Raw genomic sequence first — 19591 nt, forward strand, 5'->3', positions numbered from 1 at the left:
GCTAGGGACCACATGGCAACCTCATGGTCCCTAATCCTAGTACGTACGGATGGTCTTAACGATGATGGCGCTCTGTATACATGGGCACTACCATTGTTACGTACGTGCTGCACGGCATCCACACATTGCTGCGTGGCACTTACGTAATGAGTGTGCCAGTGGTGTACTTGTTACACCGCCCCGTGGCTTAAAAAGAACCCGTTTTTTCCAGGTTCTTTTTCCTGCGGAGGGAAACCGCAGTTTGGCAGCTGCAGCTTCCCTCCAGAGGAAATTAGGCTACCGCCAGCCCAGACATTCCCAAAGGTATGTACCGGGCCATGGTTAAGCCTCTGAATTCAATCTATGAGAGCATGACCACCTGAGAACCCAACAGATGAAGCCTATTTCTGTTTGATAGACTCTAATCAGGTAAATTTGCTTATCCTGCCTTCCCTCCTCTCTTGTGATCCTCTAGATTCCCTACCTGTGTTATTCTGAACCCTTGATACTGTCAAGGCAGGTACAATGACTACAAGTCTGCCTTTTGCTACCTGATCCCCAACCTGCTCCAAAGTCCATAGCCTATCATAAGAGATGGCAACCTAAATGGGTTCCCATGCCCAAGAAGGCCCTGAAGTTGATACCCACCAGCTGTATCTTTCCCAACAACCAATTAACCTTTGTCTCTATTTGCCCACTCCCCACTATCTGCCCTTCAAAGTTTAGACTTAAATTCCTTAGGACAGAGATTTTCTCTTGCTTATATCAGTAAATAAAATGCCTTGTACATGAATGCTAAATACTAGTAACTGGAAAAACAGGCATGATAGCCCTGGTAGTACTCAATTCAGTCATTAAGTAGAACTAAATTTTTTAGAAAGAAATAAACTTACATGCAGCAACTATTACAAAGAAGGAAGAATTTATCTCCATGTGTGCAGTAATGGTACTTAAAATCAAGAACTTAACACCATCAAAGTAACTTAGAGAAAATTTAATAGTCAGCCAGATATACAGCTATTAGAATTATGTAAATATCACATAAATTACAAAAGAATTGGTATATAACATAATAGTTTGTTTTTACTATAAAACAACCAACATACCTCTGCAATCCAACAATAAGCCCCCTCAAAGTATCATTTACAAACACACAAAAACCAACAAAAGACATTGAGCTGCACAATTCAAACCACTTGAGTCAGAAAAGGGAGACCACACTAAGTACATTCATTCAGACACAATACATTTAAGCTGTAAAATTACACCCTTCCCTCCCACCCACCATTTAACATAGCTTTAGGTGCAATTTCACATGCTTCCACATATTTTCCAGTAGAGTTCCCAGAGTATTAAAGTGCTTATGTGCACTCTGGTTTCATTCATATTCAGATGTGCAATATCATCATATTTGGACAGTTTCAAAGTCAGTTCAGCCAGTTGAGATATTTATATCCAGTGCCATATTTATACATGTTTTAAAAAACATTTGTACCCAATGATGTTGACAACATGTGCAGATGTACATTTGTCCCCAATGCCACTGTTTAATTTTTCCTGTTGCTGGATTTAAAGATTAATTGCCAGAACAATTATAACTTCTAAATAAACAGGAGTAACTCTTAAAAAATCTAAGGGAAAGTAATTATCTTCCTAATCCTGTATTACAAACTGGTGAGAATGGCTGTTAAACCAGGATCAGTGGATATATTCATAGTATGAAAAATGTAAAGGTGCATTATCTTTTCAGTTAACAAAACTGTCACTCACAATTACAAATGTGCAGTATTTAGCCCATGGACATGTAATGGAGTAATATTTCACAGTTGACTTGTTCACCAATTAAGTTCCAATTCAATGGTTTATCAGCATGAACAACTGGTATAAAATAATAAAAAAGAAGGTGATTGTGAGGCTTCTGGATGGATACAATCTGCAGGAATTACACTTTGAGGAAATTATATTTGGTTTAGTGTGAATTATCATAAACTTAACTGTTGCCTAATTTAATTTCCCCAAGCCAAGTTTTTGACTATCCAGACTGCTTTCCCACACATTTCTGACATAAATGTTCACTTTAAAGAAATTCACATACAGCTAGTTTCAGAAAACACAGGGAATGATTCATAGGCACATACGAGAGAACTTTTTTAAAATTAAAAAAAAATCCAATTTACTAAATCATGTTGAGCACCAACAAGTTGCACGGCTGCATATGACTGTGTATTATGTTCCCAGCTTTTGGAGATGTCCCTGGTCACCAACAGGTTTTGGGGAAGGCTACCTGAAAAGGGAGGGTGAGAAAAGGCCCCATTTCCCAAGCCATCAAACACCCTGATCCCAAGTGCAATTGCTATAGATGCCACACCTCCTCATCTTTTTTGGCATCTTGCTTGGTAAACAGAAAGTCAGACAAAACCTCTTAAGGGTCACATCTGGCTTGTGGGTTATTTCGTTTCTGAATATGCAGTTTCACACCCAGATTTGTAGATAATTCTCTAATGATGAAAATGACCACAAAAGCTCAACAACTAGTTTTAAAAGGGACAGATGATAAAACAGTGGAGCAATGTGGCTTAACAGTACTAGCACACCAATATAGTCAAATTCTCCTCCTAAAACATTCTAATATGCCACATGGGAGATGCTATGAGAGGTCATTTAAAAGGTACCAAAACTGAAGCAGAAGGCACTCAACAGGAACGGTTATTGCAAAGAGTGTAAACTATAAAGAAACAAAATAACAGAGTGAACATGGACAGGTGGAAAGGAGTTAGTTTGTACTAGCTGCAGTCCATTACAAGGGTCATAACATAAACCAATTAAAATGGTTTAGGCTCAAGACATATAGTGGTTGTGCCCTGCACTCTTCCTAAATTAGTATTTGATACTGACATACATTTCTCTTTCAAAATTGGTGCAGCATTTTGAACTCTGACAAATAACTCACATTCCTATTAAACCCTTATTCAGTTCTGCCATTGCAAACTAAATCTACAGTCTTGTGCAGACCTGTTAGCGAGAAAGTACCCTTGAACTCAGGGAGACATACTTGCCAGTAAGCATGCACAAGATCAGGCTATGATTTGCAAAACAGTGCATTGACAATGATTAAGAATTGTCCCTTCTTACAATTTGAGCATCTCATGTGGAATGGTATGCAATGTATGGGATCAGCAAAAATACACTTTTCCTGTACAGTAGAACAAAAATATTTTCAGTTTGAAAATACAACCTTCATGTTAAATACAATTATATATAATGTCATAGTTTTGTAAAACTAGTTAAAATTTTTAACATTTGATATCATAGTTTTAAATCTCATTTGAATCTATGCTACAGGATCCACTAATATCCAAAAATACAAAGAATGAAAATGTTTTGCTATAAAATGTATACAATTTAAATTCTTTATCCGGTAAAATTGTACATAGTTTTCCACACAACACATTTAAAAGGAGCATTTTCATAAGCACACACAAGCAGCAATATTTTAAAGAACTGTCCTTGTGACAAGAGCCAACTTGTCAAAAATGACTTTACTCAAATAGTAGGTGTGGAGTAATCATCTTACCTCAAACAGTGGTTCGTATTCTTCCTTCCAAGGAGTCATGAATTAATCTTATTATACTTTACATCAGATACTGAAAAACTCTATTAACTCCACGCAGCTCAGTAGGTGCTTTAACACACACCGAGGCTCACAATGTATAGGCTTTTGTATTCATTTCAGTTACAGATGAACTGCTAGGAATGTGCAAAACAAAGGAAGCATCAATGCTTCCTCCTCCATTAGGTGAAGGCCTGTGCCAAAACTCTCAACACACCTCAGAGATTATATAAGCACTAAGATCAAGAAAGCTCTCTGAAATGTGAAGACTACTTGAGCAAATACATAGGCCATTTTATGCTATGAGTACTATTCCAAAATTCTTCCTTGAGCAGGAAGTTAGTATGGAAATGATGAATTCAGTTCATAAATGAAGGTAACGGGGATATGTAGACAGGTTAGGACAGTGATGGCGAAGGGTCCGATTGCCCAACTAAAAGGCTTTCCTGTACCGGGTGTTACCCAGTGGGACTTCCTGGGGGAGGGAGGGGACATCCGGTCTGGGATTTCCACCTTCCAGGGGCAGAACTTCCAGGGCGGGACTTCTTCCCCCCACCCTCCTGAGACTTCAGCTGCCTCTCCGGAGACAACTGAAGGCAAGGGGGGAAGAAGAGGAACAGGTATGAACCTGTTCCTCCTCTTCCCCCGCCCTTCAGCTACCTCTCCAGAAGCAGCTGAAGGTCTGGGAAAGCCAGGAAGGAGGAGGGACAGACATGTGCCACGAAAAATGGCTTTGTGTGCCATCTTTGGCATGCATGCCATAGGTTTGCCACCACAGGGTTAGGCAAACCATGCCATCCCTTTTAGAGCTTTTTTTCTCTCTTTTATATTCTGCAAACAAGTTACAGGAGGTTAATTTAAAACTATTTAGATTTCACTGTATATTACATTAATTTTAAATTATATTTCTGTAGTTGTGGGTTACTTTCATAACTATGCCCAATCTTCCCCAATTTCTAATTTAAAATAATCTTTCAAACGCAAGAACTTATTTTTATTCACTAAGTCTGTAATAACTGCAACTATAAAATCTAACAATTAGCTGTTAGTGCTTTCAACAAGATGGCCCACCATATTCTAGATTCATTAAATACTGTAAGCAGAACAGCAATGATCAGTTATGGTACTAAATACTGTGGAGCACACAGGTTACTGCCCACAAGACAAGAAATATACTGACACAAAGATGTTGCTGTCTGCCCACACTAAACATTTCCTTTATATATATAAAAATATTCTTTATTGACATAAAATTGTCAAGAACACCAATACTATAGGGCAAGCTACCCATGACAAAGAAAACTGATTAGCACAACATAGCATAGTAAGCTCCAAGATATGGCTTAAAGTACTTGACATTGAATCCCTCTAACAAGTCTTAAAATTAGCTTCACCTTTGAAAATCTGACATTGGCTTTATTATTAAGGCTCTCTTTTAAACCACTACTAGAACTGATTATCAAGACAGCATTTGTTTCTATAATTGACGCACCTGAAACATAAAATACAAAGGTATAACTTAACCTATTTCTTGATAATGAAAATACATTTTCTGATAGTGTCTTTTGTCCAATTAACGTGCAATATAAGACACCATACATGGTTTGAGTATTAGAGTAACTTTGAAATTCTAACCTGGAATTCTAACAGGAAGTTTATCTTTAAGCAGAGCAGAAAATAAAATGCAGGAAATGAGAAATGTCTATTTGCATAATTCCTTTGCAATAATGTCTTATACATTTTGCTTACTCAATTAAAATTTTTATAAGGAACCTAAGTCGCCTCCAGTTTTTACAAGTTTACACTTAAGTAACTTGTTTTCCCTGACACTAGAACGTGGCAATCGTCTTCACATTACAAAGGGGATTCTTTTTTTTTACAACATTCTACAACATGCCCATGAAGGTTGATTTGTCACTACACCATAAACAGTGAAGATTCTTTTATTTGCCTAATATCTTTAGTGACTAAGTATATTCACATATTGTTAGAAAATTAAATGATGTCTCCTAAATTTATGTCAGTGTTTGTTCAAAATTCAGACCTGGCTCAGATGTAATGCTATCAGGACATGGAGGCACAAGCTTTATACTCACTATCCTCTCCCTTTCGTTCACAAGGAGAAAATATTTAATGACTGAATTTGTGGGTTGATAGAATCTGTAATTTCCTGTTTTACTTGGATACAAGAAACTCTGGTTTTCTCTAATAAAGATAATAAGCTGAAGTTTGAAAGAATTAACTAGGACTAACCAGTTTATTTTTGGATGTTATATGTGTTCAAAACCATGAACAGCTTTACACTTCCTCTGGTCCCATGCAAAAGAGGGCATAGGTCAAAGGTCTGTACCCACTTGTCTTCATCGTACTTTAACATTATCTCTCAACTAGCCCTAATTGCAACCACATGAAATTTGGCAAATTTTAAAGCCACCCACTAAAATATAAAATGTAGCAATACTGTGGCCATTTGATCACATGGGCAATTCACCAGTAATTTAGTAGAAATATCTGACGTATCAGATATTGTTGATGATAAACAGAAATAAGATGTAAATGGAGAAACCAAACATCTCCTTGAATATTCTCTTCATTCTCCCCAATCTTGAATTAATTCTCACAATGGGGTGAGAGGTTATTCATTAGAAATTTCATTTCCACCTGTTCACTTTGAATTAGATCCAGTCTTGCATGCAGTGAAGTTCTGCTGATGCTGGAGGAAGGGGATGGGACAGCAATTTTGACTGATTATCCTTTCTTCACCTAGTTTCTAGCATCAATCATGTTGTTCCAGAGACACTGCAAAAGGAAGGGGAAATGGGTGAATATTGTGGCCCAACTCCATTTCCTCTAGTAGGAAACTTCTGCTGGATCATGGCACTCTGCAAACTGAGAGACTACCTCCATGTTTGGAAAGACAAGTTTAGGTTGAACCCTACACAATGAACTGGACACACACAAAAATGGCCAAAGTATCATCTTATTTTAGTAAGTAGCTTTAGACTTTCTGAAGTCACTTGTCTATCCGCTTCCACTGCTTCTCAACAGAATCCAGTCACCTCCAGCTCAATATAATGAACAAAAGAGGACCTCAGAGACACAAATCTTTCAAAACAGCAGTATCTTTCTTATAAAGCTGATGCCTATTTTATGTTTTTTTAGAAAAATCACTTCACGTATTATGCTGCAAGAGCATACTTTACATTTAGTCATGAAAAATGAACACTCCTAATCAGTATTAACAATGGAGCAGTACAGTCACATCTTTTTGTTGTCTTTGTAAAGGCTGGTTCAATTAAAATACAGATTTTAAGTACTTATCCCTCAGAAATAGGATTAGCTCCAGTTTTAAAGATGTAGTAAACACTCAAGGATAATACTTGAATATTCTTCTAACAACTTGCTAAGAGGTATGGCTCAGTGTTCTGGCTGCATGAACAGACTGACTAAAGTAAAACATTTTAAGGGTACAGGAAAGCTTAATGATTTTACCTGACAGATTTCCCCAATTTCAGGTAAGCTTCATTCATTAATGTGTAACGTCCTACAACTGCCAGTTAATCTCATTAGCTTTTCTCTTTTATTTTTACTAAACTACAGAGGTTTTCCTGAGTAAGATTATAAAATACTTGATCATTCTACCAAAAATACAAAGACAAGTAAAATGTAGAACAATACAAATCAACTTATAATAGGATCACAAGTGCAGAAATGTTGTTGCTTTTCATTATAATTGGCCCCCGATAGAAATCACTGCAAAAAACTTTAGGTATCTAAAATATTTTGAAGGACGGTAATTAAGTTCTTCAGACCATGAATGTAGCCCTCATCTCGTACATTGCTGGGGAAAACATGAGCGAAATCTATCATCCTAACTTCTACATCTGCACTTTCTGGCAGCGTAGTGGGCATGTGGCAGAAAACTTTTTCCAGCTGAGGTATAACATTTCCATTCATATGCTTCTGTGAAAAGCAAGCACTGCTCTTCCATGTGTTGTCTGGTTCCACAGTTTCAACTTTTAGTGAAATCTGACTCTGGTGTCTTTTGTGAAGTGCATACATTTTAGAGAAACCTTTACCCACAGAAGTCTCTACCTTCCCATTTTCTGTATTACTGATTACGTGGATATTGTTGTTATATTCCAGTGTTTCACCACTTAGCACTTGCCCCTTGGATGCTGTCTTCTCAACTAGTGTGCCAGCACTTAGCCATGTAGTTGTCATTGGAGAAAAGCCATCGTAGACAAACAGTAAGGAACTTGCATAAAAATTAAGCTGCTTCTGGTTCTCAAACCACTGCAAAATTTCTCTAATCTTCTGAATACTGGCAGCTATAGCATCTCTTCTGAAGCCATATCCATTATAGAAAAAACGAGCCATGCCTACAAAAAAAGAAAGAAAGAAAGAAAGAAACTAGTGCAGTTAGTCAGTTCAGACAGAAAATTTCAAATTGTTTTTGTATATAAACAATGCCTCATTATTTATTTAAAAAATAAATAAATAAAGACCACTTTAAGCTATACAATAATAGAAATCAAGCTGAAATCATATATCACAACAGTGGTTGTAAACCTCGGGTCTTCTAACATGAATGGACTTTCACTTCCAAAAGCTCCAGCCAGTATAGCCAATGGTTAGGAATTCAGGGAGTTGTAGGCCAACATTTAGGGATCCAAGTTTGGGAATTTCAATAATGCAATGTCAATTAGTATTACATTCTATTATCTAGCTCAGAATTCTGGAAGTTTTAATTACAAAAATGTTAAGTTAAAACTGCAAGGGATGTTTTTGAGCTACTAAATATATCCCCAACACCCATTTGATTCCCACAAGCCACTTGCTCTTTGTTCTAAAATCTGGGTCAACCTCACATGGGACACACAAGGCCAGATGGTCTACATGATACAATGTCCGCTGGCCCAGGACTTCCTTCCTCATAACAGTTTTAAAAATACTGTATGCATAAAGGAACAAAAGATGTCTGCCTGACTCCATCCTTTCAGTTTATCCTTATGGTTTTTTAGTGTATTGTATCTGGCTGTTTTAAATCCAGCCTCTGACATGCTTTGAAGCAAGCCCTGCATTTCAAACTTTGCCTCGCTCCCTAAGCACAATACATAGATAATACAGTAGACATACTTCACAGTGTTGTTCTAAGAATGACTCAAAACAGCGTTGAACTCAGGCACGCAAAGTCAACGTTCAGATTTTTATACCTATATGTATATATTTTTATTTATACATACAAAGAGACACACAAACATCTATCTATAATTCATCACACCAAAGAAGGGAGCCATGTATCAAATGTTCCTGTTTCAGTTATTAATATTACCACCCTCTTGGACAGACATTATTTCTTCTTCCTTTTCTTAATCCCTAATCAAACTGGTGCCATTTCTCTCTTGCTTGGGAATCCTACATCTAGGAGGCTGATTTCACTGTACGTCAGTTTCCTTAATTACTAGAAACATTATATGTAGCTCACAAGCTCTAGCCTGGGTAGGTACTCTTGTAATAAGGACCTAGGTTAGTCTATGAGCATGACATTACCATCTTTTATTGTCTCTTTTGTTAAGCCTCTTCCGTAATGCTGGTTCTGCGTCTCATAGCTGTCTGAATGGACGTGATACACCTTAAAAACACAGACAAAAAAATGTCTTTTTTGAAAATGTTTTTGTCTATAGTCAATTTCAGTGTTAAATTCTGCATGCATAAGAAAACTTTTCTTCAGAACGCTTCATGTACTCAAATCTAAAACAATTCCATGAAGTGAAACCAACTGGCAATCTAGGTTTAGCTCAATATGATAATCTTGTAAAACTGTGTGAGAACACGGTACATTGGGGAGGGAGGAGGATCAATATTTATTTACATAGCTTTTGCTGGTTTTTGTCCAAAACAAGAATAAGATTCCGTGGAACCAAAGCAATAAAAAAATTAAAAATCAGGAATTTCTGCTTAGAATGTACAGACTTAAATTACCTATATAGGCTATTCAGAGTTAATAAAGTATGTCCCAAAGAAAATTGCTTAGTATTTTGTTAAAGATTGAAACTTGAATTCAAACAAGTTTGTTATGAGACAAAACTTGCAGCAAAACATGGCTTGGGTCAACAAGATGACCCAAACAAGATGACACATGCTAAATCAAAATATAAGCCAACTAATTATAAATAGACAAATGCACATCACAAATGCATATTACATCAGTTAAACAGTAGGGCTGTACAACCAACTCAGATGAAGCCTGAAATCACTATGGGTGATTAAAACCATTTTGTATCAAGTCCAGACTGAATCAGATTGGCCCTTTTTCATTCTAGAGCAAACCACTTTGGACTGATTACAAGTGTCAGACATCAAAAGTAAACAGGGAGAGGGAGTTAACATGAGGATGTAACGAAAATGGAAAGGTTGTGGAAAGTGGATGAGGAAGGGTGGGCTCCACTCACTAAAAGTTCTAACATGCATAGTCTTTTGTGGGTTTTTTGGGCTATAAGGCTATGTTCTAGAAGAGTTTATTCCTGACGTTTTGCCAGCAGCTATGGCTGGCATCTTCAGAGAATGCTGGAATGGAAGCAAGTGGGGTGTGTATACTGTTGGTTGCGAGGAGGTGATTTGCATGTTAATCTGTGTGTTGTTCTGTTGTAGAATGTCAAGGCCTACAGGGTATCCATTTACTTAATCCCTGCAGCTGTGAGAGGATCTCTCCTGTCCTTGGCTGAACGCAGCATTTGCTGGATTTTCTTCGTCAGTTTGTATACCATTTGGAGGTTGTGTTTCCTCACCAGTTTCCCTATTCTGCCTGTGACTCCTCTGATGTATGGTAAAAATACTCTGCCTTTGACTGGTGGTTTGTCTTCACTCCTATAGGTTTTTCTGCATCTCACAGCCCTTCTGATGTCTGAGCTGGAATAACCATTAGCCTGTAGAGCCCAGTCTAGGTGCTTCAATTTATCATCCAGGAAGTGGGTTCACAGATCCTTTTTCCCCGGTCTACCAGTGTTTTTATTGTGCTTCTTTTTTGTCCTGGGTGATGGTTGGGGTTCTTGTGTAGGTATCTGTCTGTGTGTAGGTTTTCTGCATACAGTCACCCCTTGTTTCTCACAGACTTGAGATCCGTGTTGATTATTCATGGAGGAGCGACCTCTGTTATTCTCAATGGGGTGTGCCCCAGGCACACTCACAGGCACACACGTCATTCAAGCCTATGGGGCTTAAATATGTGCGAGTCTCTGTTTTTGCAGGGGTCTGGAATGGATCCTCTGTAAAAGCAGAGGGCCGACTGTGTGGCCCAACCATTGGTTTGGTTTATGGATAACCAGGACATCCAAGCATGGCAATGTTCTTGCTTTTTCTTTTTCTGTCGTGAATTGGATGTTTGGGTGGATGTTGTTCAGATGGTTCAAAAAACCAGTCAGATCTTCTTCTCTGTGGCTCCAGAGGGTATCCACATATCGGAACCATGTTGTGGGCTTTTTTTTTTGGTGCTGTTTCCAGGGTTTGCTTTTCAACGTCAGGAAATTTGAAATGTCAGGAATAAACTCTTCTAGAACATGGCCTCATAGTCCGAAAAAACCACAAAAAACTATGGATGTCGGCCATGAAAGCCTTTGATGTCACATTCTAACATGCAATCTAGTGCAAGAATCTTAACAGCACTCTGCAACCACAATACTTATGAATGGAGTGAATCTACGAGGTCACTGAAGTTACAGCATCAATTATCTCTTGCATCTCCTTGTTCACTGGAGAGATTGAGCTGTTAGTAGCAGATTGATGAAAACCGCAGAGAGTGACTGAATGCTTGAGTTTCGTCTCTCTTAATCCTTGCCTTTTCATTTTCCAATCTTTTCTTTTGCTCTGTAGCAAGCTTAATCTGATTGCCTCCCCTTACCCCTAATCTGAGCAGTAATATATTTATTGCGTATGAGTATCTATTTTAGACAGTGAAACTTATTCTTTCCCTCACCCCTACTTGGGCTACTGAAGTTGGCACTAGCTGTTGTTAGCGATCTGATTTGCTTTCTCAGTATGATTCATTTAAAAACACACTCCCTAGTACTTCCTTCTTCATATGTGTAATTTTCCATTCATCTTGTCTGCCAACTAGCACATTTCCTTTATTAACAAAGCACATGTGTTATTATGGTAAACTAGGGTTTAAATTATATTGTGAAGCAAAATAAGCACTACTGTTTTATTGCCCATTTTATTAATACTGGTGAAGCAAACGAATCACTGTATTTAATTCCAACAATACCTCCTTATTTACACGTATGTATCATTTTCAGTTTTAACCATTATCATCATCATCATTACCGTCACAACCATTACTTCAGACCATTAGTTTACCTGACTCATATGCCATCTCTACAGTAGTAATTCAAATATAGATAATGTTCCTAGGGACAGAGGATCACCAGTAACACTAGGAAGGAACAGCAGTTTGGGTGGTAGTGGACATAATTATTCAAGGGACATTTGCCATAAGAGACTTGTAAGAACTCAGGATACTGATATGTCTTCTTTCACTTCAGAAGGGCTCTGTTTGAGCCCACAGATAAGAGGAAGGCAGGAGGCAGCAAAGTGCCATGATAGAGGTCTGAGTTGCCAGGGAAAAAGGAGAACATTGTCTGGGGCCACTTTAAGATGGGAGAAGATACCAGGATTGCTATCTTTCTTCACAACTGGTGAGCAAATTATGAGGGATAAATTACCAAGACACTCTAGTACCAACTGCCTGCTCTGGCACCTGTAAAGGCAGTAGCAAGTTGTCTTACTCAGGGCATAGATTTTTTAAAAGCCCCAGGAGGTAGATAGCTGGAGCAAAACCCATGGGTCTGTATGAAAGGGTGCTGAATTGTTTAGCAGCACCTGGCAGATTCAACCAACCCTCAAGACAAAAATGAAGACTGGGCAGGGAGCTGCTCTTCTGGTTTCACAATGCAGTGACCTGTACTTCCAAATTTCAGTCCTGGTTCAGACTGGATCAGTCTGAAAAGATCCTGACCAAATCAAGGTTGGAGTCAAACCAATGAATCAGGCTCCAGACTGAACTGCACAGCTTTATTAGAAATCAAGAGAAGATTATCTGAAATAGGAAGATCACTATGACATGGACAGTAACCAAGTGTGCTACTTTTTAATTTTCAGTGACTATAGCAAACATAAGTGGTAAGAAGCCCACCAGGGACCTCAGCCCATGAAACTCCCAGCAGAAGTTCCAGTGAGGTGCCTAAAGTGATGGGGAAATTGGCATAAACTTAATCTGCAAGATATGGTTTAACACATATCCTATGTTAACAATTTCAACATGTAAAAGGAATAGTTTTAGATTTTTAAACTTTATTCTATAGAGTCCAATGTAGGCAAACGCAAACACATATTTACTCCATATTTAGTGATAAGTTTAAAATCCTGCGTGCACCTGTGACATTTCAAATTTGGCAATGTTTGGAATCCAACTGACGGTAGCCCAACTGGTGGTTATTAATGAAAAAGCAAGAGTATACTTTTCCCAAATAATATCAAGGCATGTGTCATTTGAAGATTAAAAGATCACTTAACAACAACAACAAAAAGAAAAAGAAAACAGTAAATAAACTGGGTATCAAACACAAATAGATACTAAACAATTCCTTTTAAAAATCTGAATATAGGCCAAGCACTTCAGATACATACACAACAATTTTAAGTAAAACTGATTTTTGGTAAGATTTTAACAACTGGCACCTCACTAAATTCTCCATGCGAATCAAATAAGAAATACATTTTTCTACTTGACTTGAGAATTTATAATCATAATCTACTGCCTGAAGGCTAATTGCTTGGGTTTTGAATGTGCTTTAGGTTCATAATCCAGTTTATAAATTTAAAAGCAAATCTTTCACATGATTAATGAACCAGAATAAGCCAATTAGTGCTTCACTAACAGGATGCTCTGGAAGAATGTTACAGTATAAAATACTTGAGGCAAGCAAGTGCAGACAAGATAGTAAGTGAAAATACTTTCAGCTTCACTGAGGTTCCTACATCTCACATTAGGCTGATTCAACACAAATATACTTGAATTAACATGCAACAAAGAACAACGGTCAGAAAATTCCTAAGGAAACAGAACAGTTTTATGATAAATAGCAGCTGCATAGTTGACAGGATGGTCAGGGGTCTTGTTCACAGACCAAGCAGTTCCTGACTGTCTCTTAGAGATAAGGGCACACAGTACAATGGTACAAGTTGAGTCTCCCTTATCTGAAATGCTTGGGACCAGAAGTGGGCTTCAGAAATTTTTGGAGTTTGGAAAATTTGCATATATATAATGAGATATCTTGGAGATGGGGCCCAAGTCTAAACATGAAATTCATGTTTCATATAGACCTTATACACATAGCCTGGAGGTAATTTTATACACAATATTTTTACTAATATTGTGCATGAAACAAAGTTTGTGTACAGTGAACCATCAAAACACAAAGGTATCACTATCTCAGCCACCCATATGGGCAATTTTAGATTTTGAAATATATCAGATTTTGGGGTGTCAGATAAGGATAAAAGCTGAATGTATAACATCGCAGGCTGAGCCATTATTCTCCAATTAATGGGACGCCCAGAACCTAAATGAATGATTATTAGCCAGAGCAGGTAGCAACAGGATGACTAATCAATAGTCTGATTCAGTATAAAGAAAACCTACAAGGAGACTGTATAGCCTGGACAACATATGAGGCCATACTACAATATATACCTTTTACATACAACAAATATGCTTCCCAGAATCAAATACAAGTTATGTATCCCTTATCTGAAATGCTTGGGCCAGAAGTGTTAGGATTTTTGTTTTTTGGATTGTGGAATATTTGCATATACGTAATGAGCTATTTGGAGATGGGACCCAAGTCTAAACACAAAATTTATTTCTGTTTCATATACATCTTATACATATAGTGTGAAGGTAATTTTATACAATCTTTTTAATAACTGTGTGCTTAAAACAAAGTTTGTGTTCACTGAACCACTGAACTTGTGGTGTCATGTCAGAACTCAAAAAGTTTCGGATTTTGGAGCATTTCAGATTTCCAGATACAGAACACCCAACCTGTAGGACTAGAATTACACTGTGCTTTTTAGAAGGGATTTTGCATTTTGAACACAGCTGCACATGACTAGACACAAACAGGCATCAACTGAATAAGTGCCACTGAGAAAACTGTTGCCATAACTGATTTTGAGGATTTGAATCTATACTTCTATTAACAAATTTAACTTTTGCATACAAAAATATTCAGAACAAAAATGTGTCAAAACAATCTAGTATATTGTTTTCAGCTGTTTTAACTGTTTCTGATGTGGTTTTAGAATTTTTAATTTTTAGAGATGAATTTTCATTTTAAGTGTATTTATGTGTGTATTTGTTCTAACTGCTCTTTGCCTTAGGGACGCTGGTGATTTCTGAGGCAATAAATGCCTTAAATAAATTAATATTACTTAACACTAGGCTTTTGAATATTTGTTCACCATTTAAAAATAATCAGTTATGAAACCATGGACCCATACTATAATCCCTCCCTCCTGCTGTCGCAAAAAATAGTGGGTCTCATTAATCCAGAGTTCCCCTTTATGTCCAAAATGGGATCCTATCTTACTGCCTTGTTGATCAATTAAAACATACCAGTATTCAGTGCAAATGAAATAAGAATTCTGCAAGGCAAGAGCTTGCACAATCACAGCTATATAAACCAGGTTTATGAAGTCAGGAATGGATGCATGAATGTAACCATTAGTAATCAGGTGAGAGTGCCATGCCACTGTTACTAAGCAAACCATGGCAAAAAAAAAAAGTAGGACTCTCAAACAGTAGTATGGTAAAGGAGCAAAGAAGAATCTTTATCAAAGCTAGAATGACTACAGCCTTTTGCAGTAAAGATCTTTGGAGAAGCTGTTTGAATATTCCTTTTGGGACTGTATCCACAGAGAAGAATCAAGTAAAGGGCTTAAATCTGTACATCTGTACTTTTGTTTTCTGAGAAAGAACTGAATGTAGATAGCTGCAGTTCAATAAGCATTGGTGTATGTGAAAAGGTACTGGTATGTAAATGTGGGGTAGACCTTCAAATTCTCTTCCCAGGGAAAAAACGTTCTCTGGACAAGGCTTCATTTGTTCACATCTAATGAAGAGTATCAGCTGAATTAAACTCCAAAGAAGAATGAAGTCTTACCCTCATGCCAAGCACCAAGAACCCAATCTCCTCCATTAGTGGATACTTGCTGACCTGTTGCTTAATCTTCTCAGCTGAGGCATATGGATCATAGCTTTTCTGACCTATTTTTACATCCATTATACATGGCTTTTTAAACCTGTGTGTCACATCTTCCAGTTTCAGGTACAAGTCTGTTAATAATTCAGAATAAAACAGATCAATGGCATAAATTAAACAATAATCAGAGGTCACTGGAAGTTAACAAGATAACACAAGCAGTGAAGATTAAGTAGCAGTTCACAAGCAACTTTATTTGGAATTCTGTGGTATGGGACAGCAGCCTGTTAATGGCAGAAATGTCAACTGACATCTTGAGAAAGTATATGGTGCTTTAAAATGCCATAGAGCAGGTGAACCAGAGAATGCAGATTCTGAGCAGAAATTAATTAATTTAAATAAATGCCACATTATTCCTCCATTCCTACTGAAAGGTGCCATAGGAACAGATATGACAGAAGAACTAGAACCCCTTGGATACAGCTCATTGCTAGAGTTAATAATCCACGTCTGATGATGGGATTTATCCAGCTACATGCTATTGTATAGTATTGGTTCATCTAGTCTTCTTATTTTGCCTTGCAACGGACAACCAAACATCCACAATGATCTGTTACATGTGCTATCATATGGAGTAAGCTGTTCCTTTTCTCCAACAGTCTTAACCATGATTAAGGATTACATATGCATCAACCTTAGACATGGTTAATACAGTCGGTCCTCCTTATACGCGGATTTGCCATCCGCGGATTTGAGCATCCACGGCTGGCAAATCGGGAAATTGTCCCCAATGGCAGCGTGCGTGCACACGCGCCGCCATTGGGGACAATTTCTTTCTCCTCCCTCCCTTCCCTCGCTTCTCTCCTCCCTTCCCTCCCTGCCTCCTTCCCTTCCCTTCATCTTACTTCCCTTCACTCTCTCGGCGCAGAGGCTTGGCCTCCGCCGCCACCGCTGCGGGGGAAGCCGGGTGGTAGCGGCGGCGGAGGCCAAGCCTCGGCTTCCTCGCCACCGCCGAGAAAGGGCACGATGGCGGTGCTGGAGGCCTCTTGGCCCCCAACAGCACCACCACCGGGCCTTTCCTGCGGTGGCGGCGAGGAAGCAGGGCTGTCGCGCTGGAGGCCTTCAAGGCCTCCCACACCGGCATCCGGCCTCCTCCAGGCCTCCGCTGCTGCCGAAGGGCCGGATACCAGTGCTGGAGGCCAAGAGGGCCCCAGCACCGACACCCGCCCCTTCCGCGGCACTGAGGAGGCCGGGTGACAGTGCCGGAGGCCTTGAAGGCCTCTGGAGCTGCTGCCCTCCTCGTCTCCTCTTCACTTTTCCTTGCGAAGAGGAGGCACGGAAGGCAGCAGCGCCAGAGGCCTTCAAGGCCTCCAGCGCCAGCACCCGGCTTCCGCCGCCGCGGAAGGGCCGGGTAGAGGTGTTGGAGGCCAAGAAGCCCCAGCACCGATACCTGGCCCTTCCATGGCTGCGGAGGCCTGGAGGAGGCCAGGTGCTGGTGCAGGAGGCCTTGAAGGCCTCTGGCGCTGCTGCCCTCCGCTAGCCACATATGCCATCTTAATGCATCCTACCCAAACGGCAGCTATTAAGAATTATTCCCTACCATTTTCATTTTTTCTGTAGCCCAATATATCAACCCACACTTAAACCTAAATGGGTTTTACAAAGCTATGAGAAATACTGCTTTACTTGTGACTATCACAGCTTATGTCTGATTTATAACAGCATCACCACATTACATTTATTTAAATATATCACAGTGGAGCCTTTGCTACTGTGAACAGCTGAATCAGCTTTATTTTGTATTACAAAAGCTGACTAGATCTAAATATACAAACTTCACTCTTGAATCAGTTTCACTGGCAGAAAGAAGCCCTTATTTCCAATATAGTTTTCCTATAATAGCATATCAGTATATCATTTTGTGATGTTCTAAGTGATAGGGCTTTATCACACAGCTCAAAGGCACTCATTTTCTGACACTCTCACAAAACCTCCACAAATCACAGAATCATAAGAGTCGGAAGAGACCACAATTAGTGCCTGGCACACAATAAGTTTAGCATTAGTACCATTGGGTGCAGTAGGTGGTGACCAGGTTCCATAATATTTTGGCAAAAATTTTCGGAGTTCTAGGAACACAGAGTCTTCACAGGTTGGAGAATACACCTGAAATAAAAGATAAAAAATACAGTTGAATTCTTGATAATCTACCATCTTCCCTGCTATAATAGGTGACTATTGGTATTTAAAACATTTGTACATTTCAGGTCTTACAGTCAAAGAAAAGAGATGAAGGATGCAAAAAACCTGTATAAAAAGTATGAAAATGAATGTTTTGAACAGATTCAGTGTTATTAATATGAGTAATGCTTTAAAAATGAAATTAGATTCAAAAGCAGCACTAAAGGCTTGTGGATTCTTAGAGGCCTATGCAAAATGAGTTATCCTATCCTACCAGTGCCCTGGCAGGGAGATAGAAACATCTGAGAACTCTCTATCATCTAGAGATCAGGCAAGATAGAGTTGTGGGAGATGTTTTGTTTCCAAAACAAGGTTTTCATTAGTGAAAGAACCAGGGACCAATTTGTTTCCTTACTGAATATATTTGTTAGAATTATAAATGAACAGATTCTTCACAGTGATCCCCTTATTTTGAACAGTTCTTTACTTGACAGTTAAGTTCCATGCTTGAAATTATAATGAACAAGTTTTTGTTTCTATTTTTTTGAAAAACAGTCTTCCATCAAAACCACATAGCATCAAATTAATCAAGAATACAAGACAATCTATAATCCTTAAATACTAAATGTATTTAATTCAACACTAGGACTAATTTCAAAGTGACACCAAATTCTATTACTTTTGTGAATTTGCATCTTTTTGTACATAATATTAAATTCTGACCCTCAGTTGGCAATATCAGCAAAAGAAAAATGTTAAGCATAAACTTTTCAGAGACAGAATGACAGTACTGTTGTTCATTTCCTTTTTCAATGTAACTGGGGACACCACCATAAAACTGTGTTACTGGATTTACAAATTACTGCTGTCCATTACATACTACAACAAAGCTGCCTTCAGCCCCAGTAGACCAGACACAAAGATAGCCCAATCTATAAGCCACGAAAAAGCTCAAGCTTGCTAAGTGGTTGCTTTTAGTACCCAAAATGAATTATGCTTATTTTATTCATTTTATACTTTTCTTCCAGCAGCACAAACTGATACAGTTGTCAATTGGGGGGGAGGGGGGACAATGAAATGGCCTATATTGAATAAATAGGGTCAAATAACTCCAGTAGAAAAAATGCTTTACTGTATGTGACCATCCTTAAATGGGGCAACTGAAGACTACTTTTAACTTTAAAAGAGAATGGAATCATTTATAACTGAATGTTTCAGCACAGGCTGTTCAAGAGCTGTTACCGCAATAAACTATTTACATATCTCTCTATGTGCAAACTAGTGTTACCCTGGGCAACAGTAGTGTGAGGTACATAATACACATCCTCCAACTCAGCCAAAAAAAATAATCATTATCTCATTCCCAAAGAAGGGTGTCTACATAGTGTCAGCTTTTGTTCTACTGACAGTCTGTAAATAACTTCTACTATGCACTACCTATATCATCCAATTAGTAATGACTACTAGTCACAAAACCCCTGATTTTCCGTGTCACATGATTTCAAGTCAACAGAACAGCAGGAAGAATCTAGCACCTTATTAATAATTAAACTGTTTG

The 19591-nt window shown here is 38.4% G+C and overlaps 1 protein-coding gene across 1 annotated transcript in view; it reads right to left on the reverse strand.

Annotated features, from left to right (window-relative positions):
* Window positions 1-958: 958 nt before the first annotated feature.
* The window catches only part of LOC149318737 (inositol polyphosphate multikinase-like), a 29268-nt gene continuing 10635 nt past the window's right edge, over window positions 959-19591 (reverse strand). Inside the window, exons 3-6 of the mRNA XM_089510371.1 lie at window positions 17922-18018; window positions 15814-15986; window positions 9143-9224; window positions 959-7971 (exon numbers count right to left, since the gene is read on the reverse strand). Coding sequence (XP_089366497.1) covers window positions 7355-7971; window positions 9143-9224; window positions 15814-15986; window positions 17922-18018 — 969 coding nt within the window. The 3' untranslated portion in view covers window positions 959-7354. The remainder of the gene's footprint in view (window positions 7972-9142; window positions 9225-15813; window positions 15987-17921; window positions 18019-19591) is intronic.

Source organism: Sceloporus occidentalis, unplaced genomic scaffold (assembly GCF_023333645.1).
Source record: "Sceloporus occidentalis isolate IW3139 unplaced genomic scaffold, rSceOcc1.0.p SCAF_2, whole genome shotgun sequence".
Lineage (NCBI taxonomy): Eukaryota > Metazoa > Chordata > Lepidosauria > Squamata > Phrynosomatidae > Sceloporus > Sceloporus occidentalis.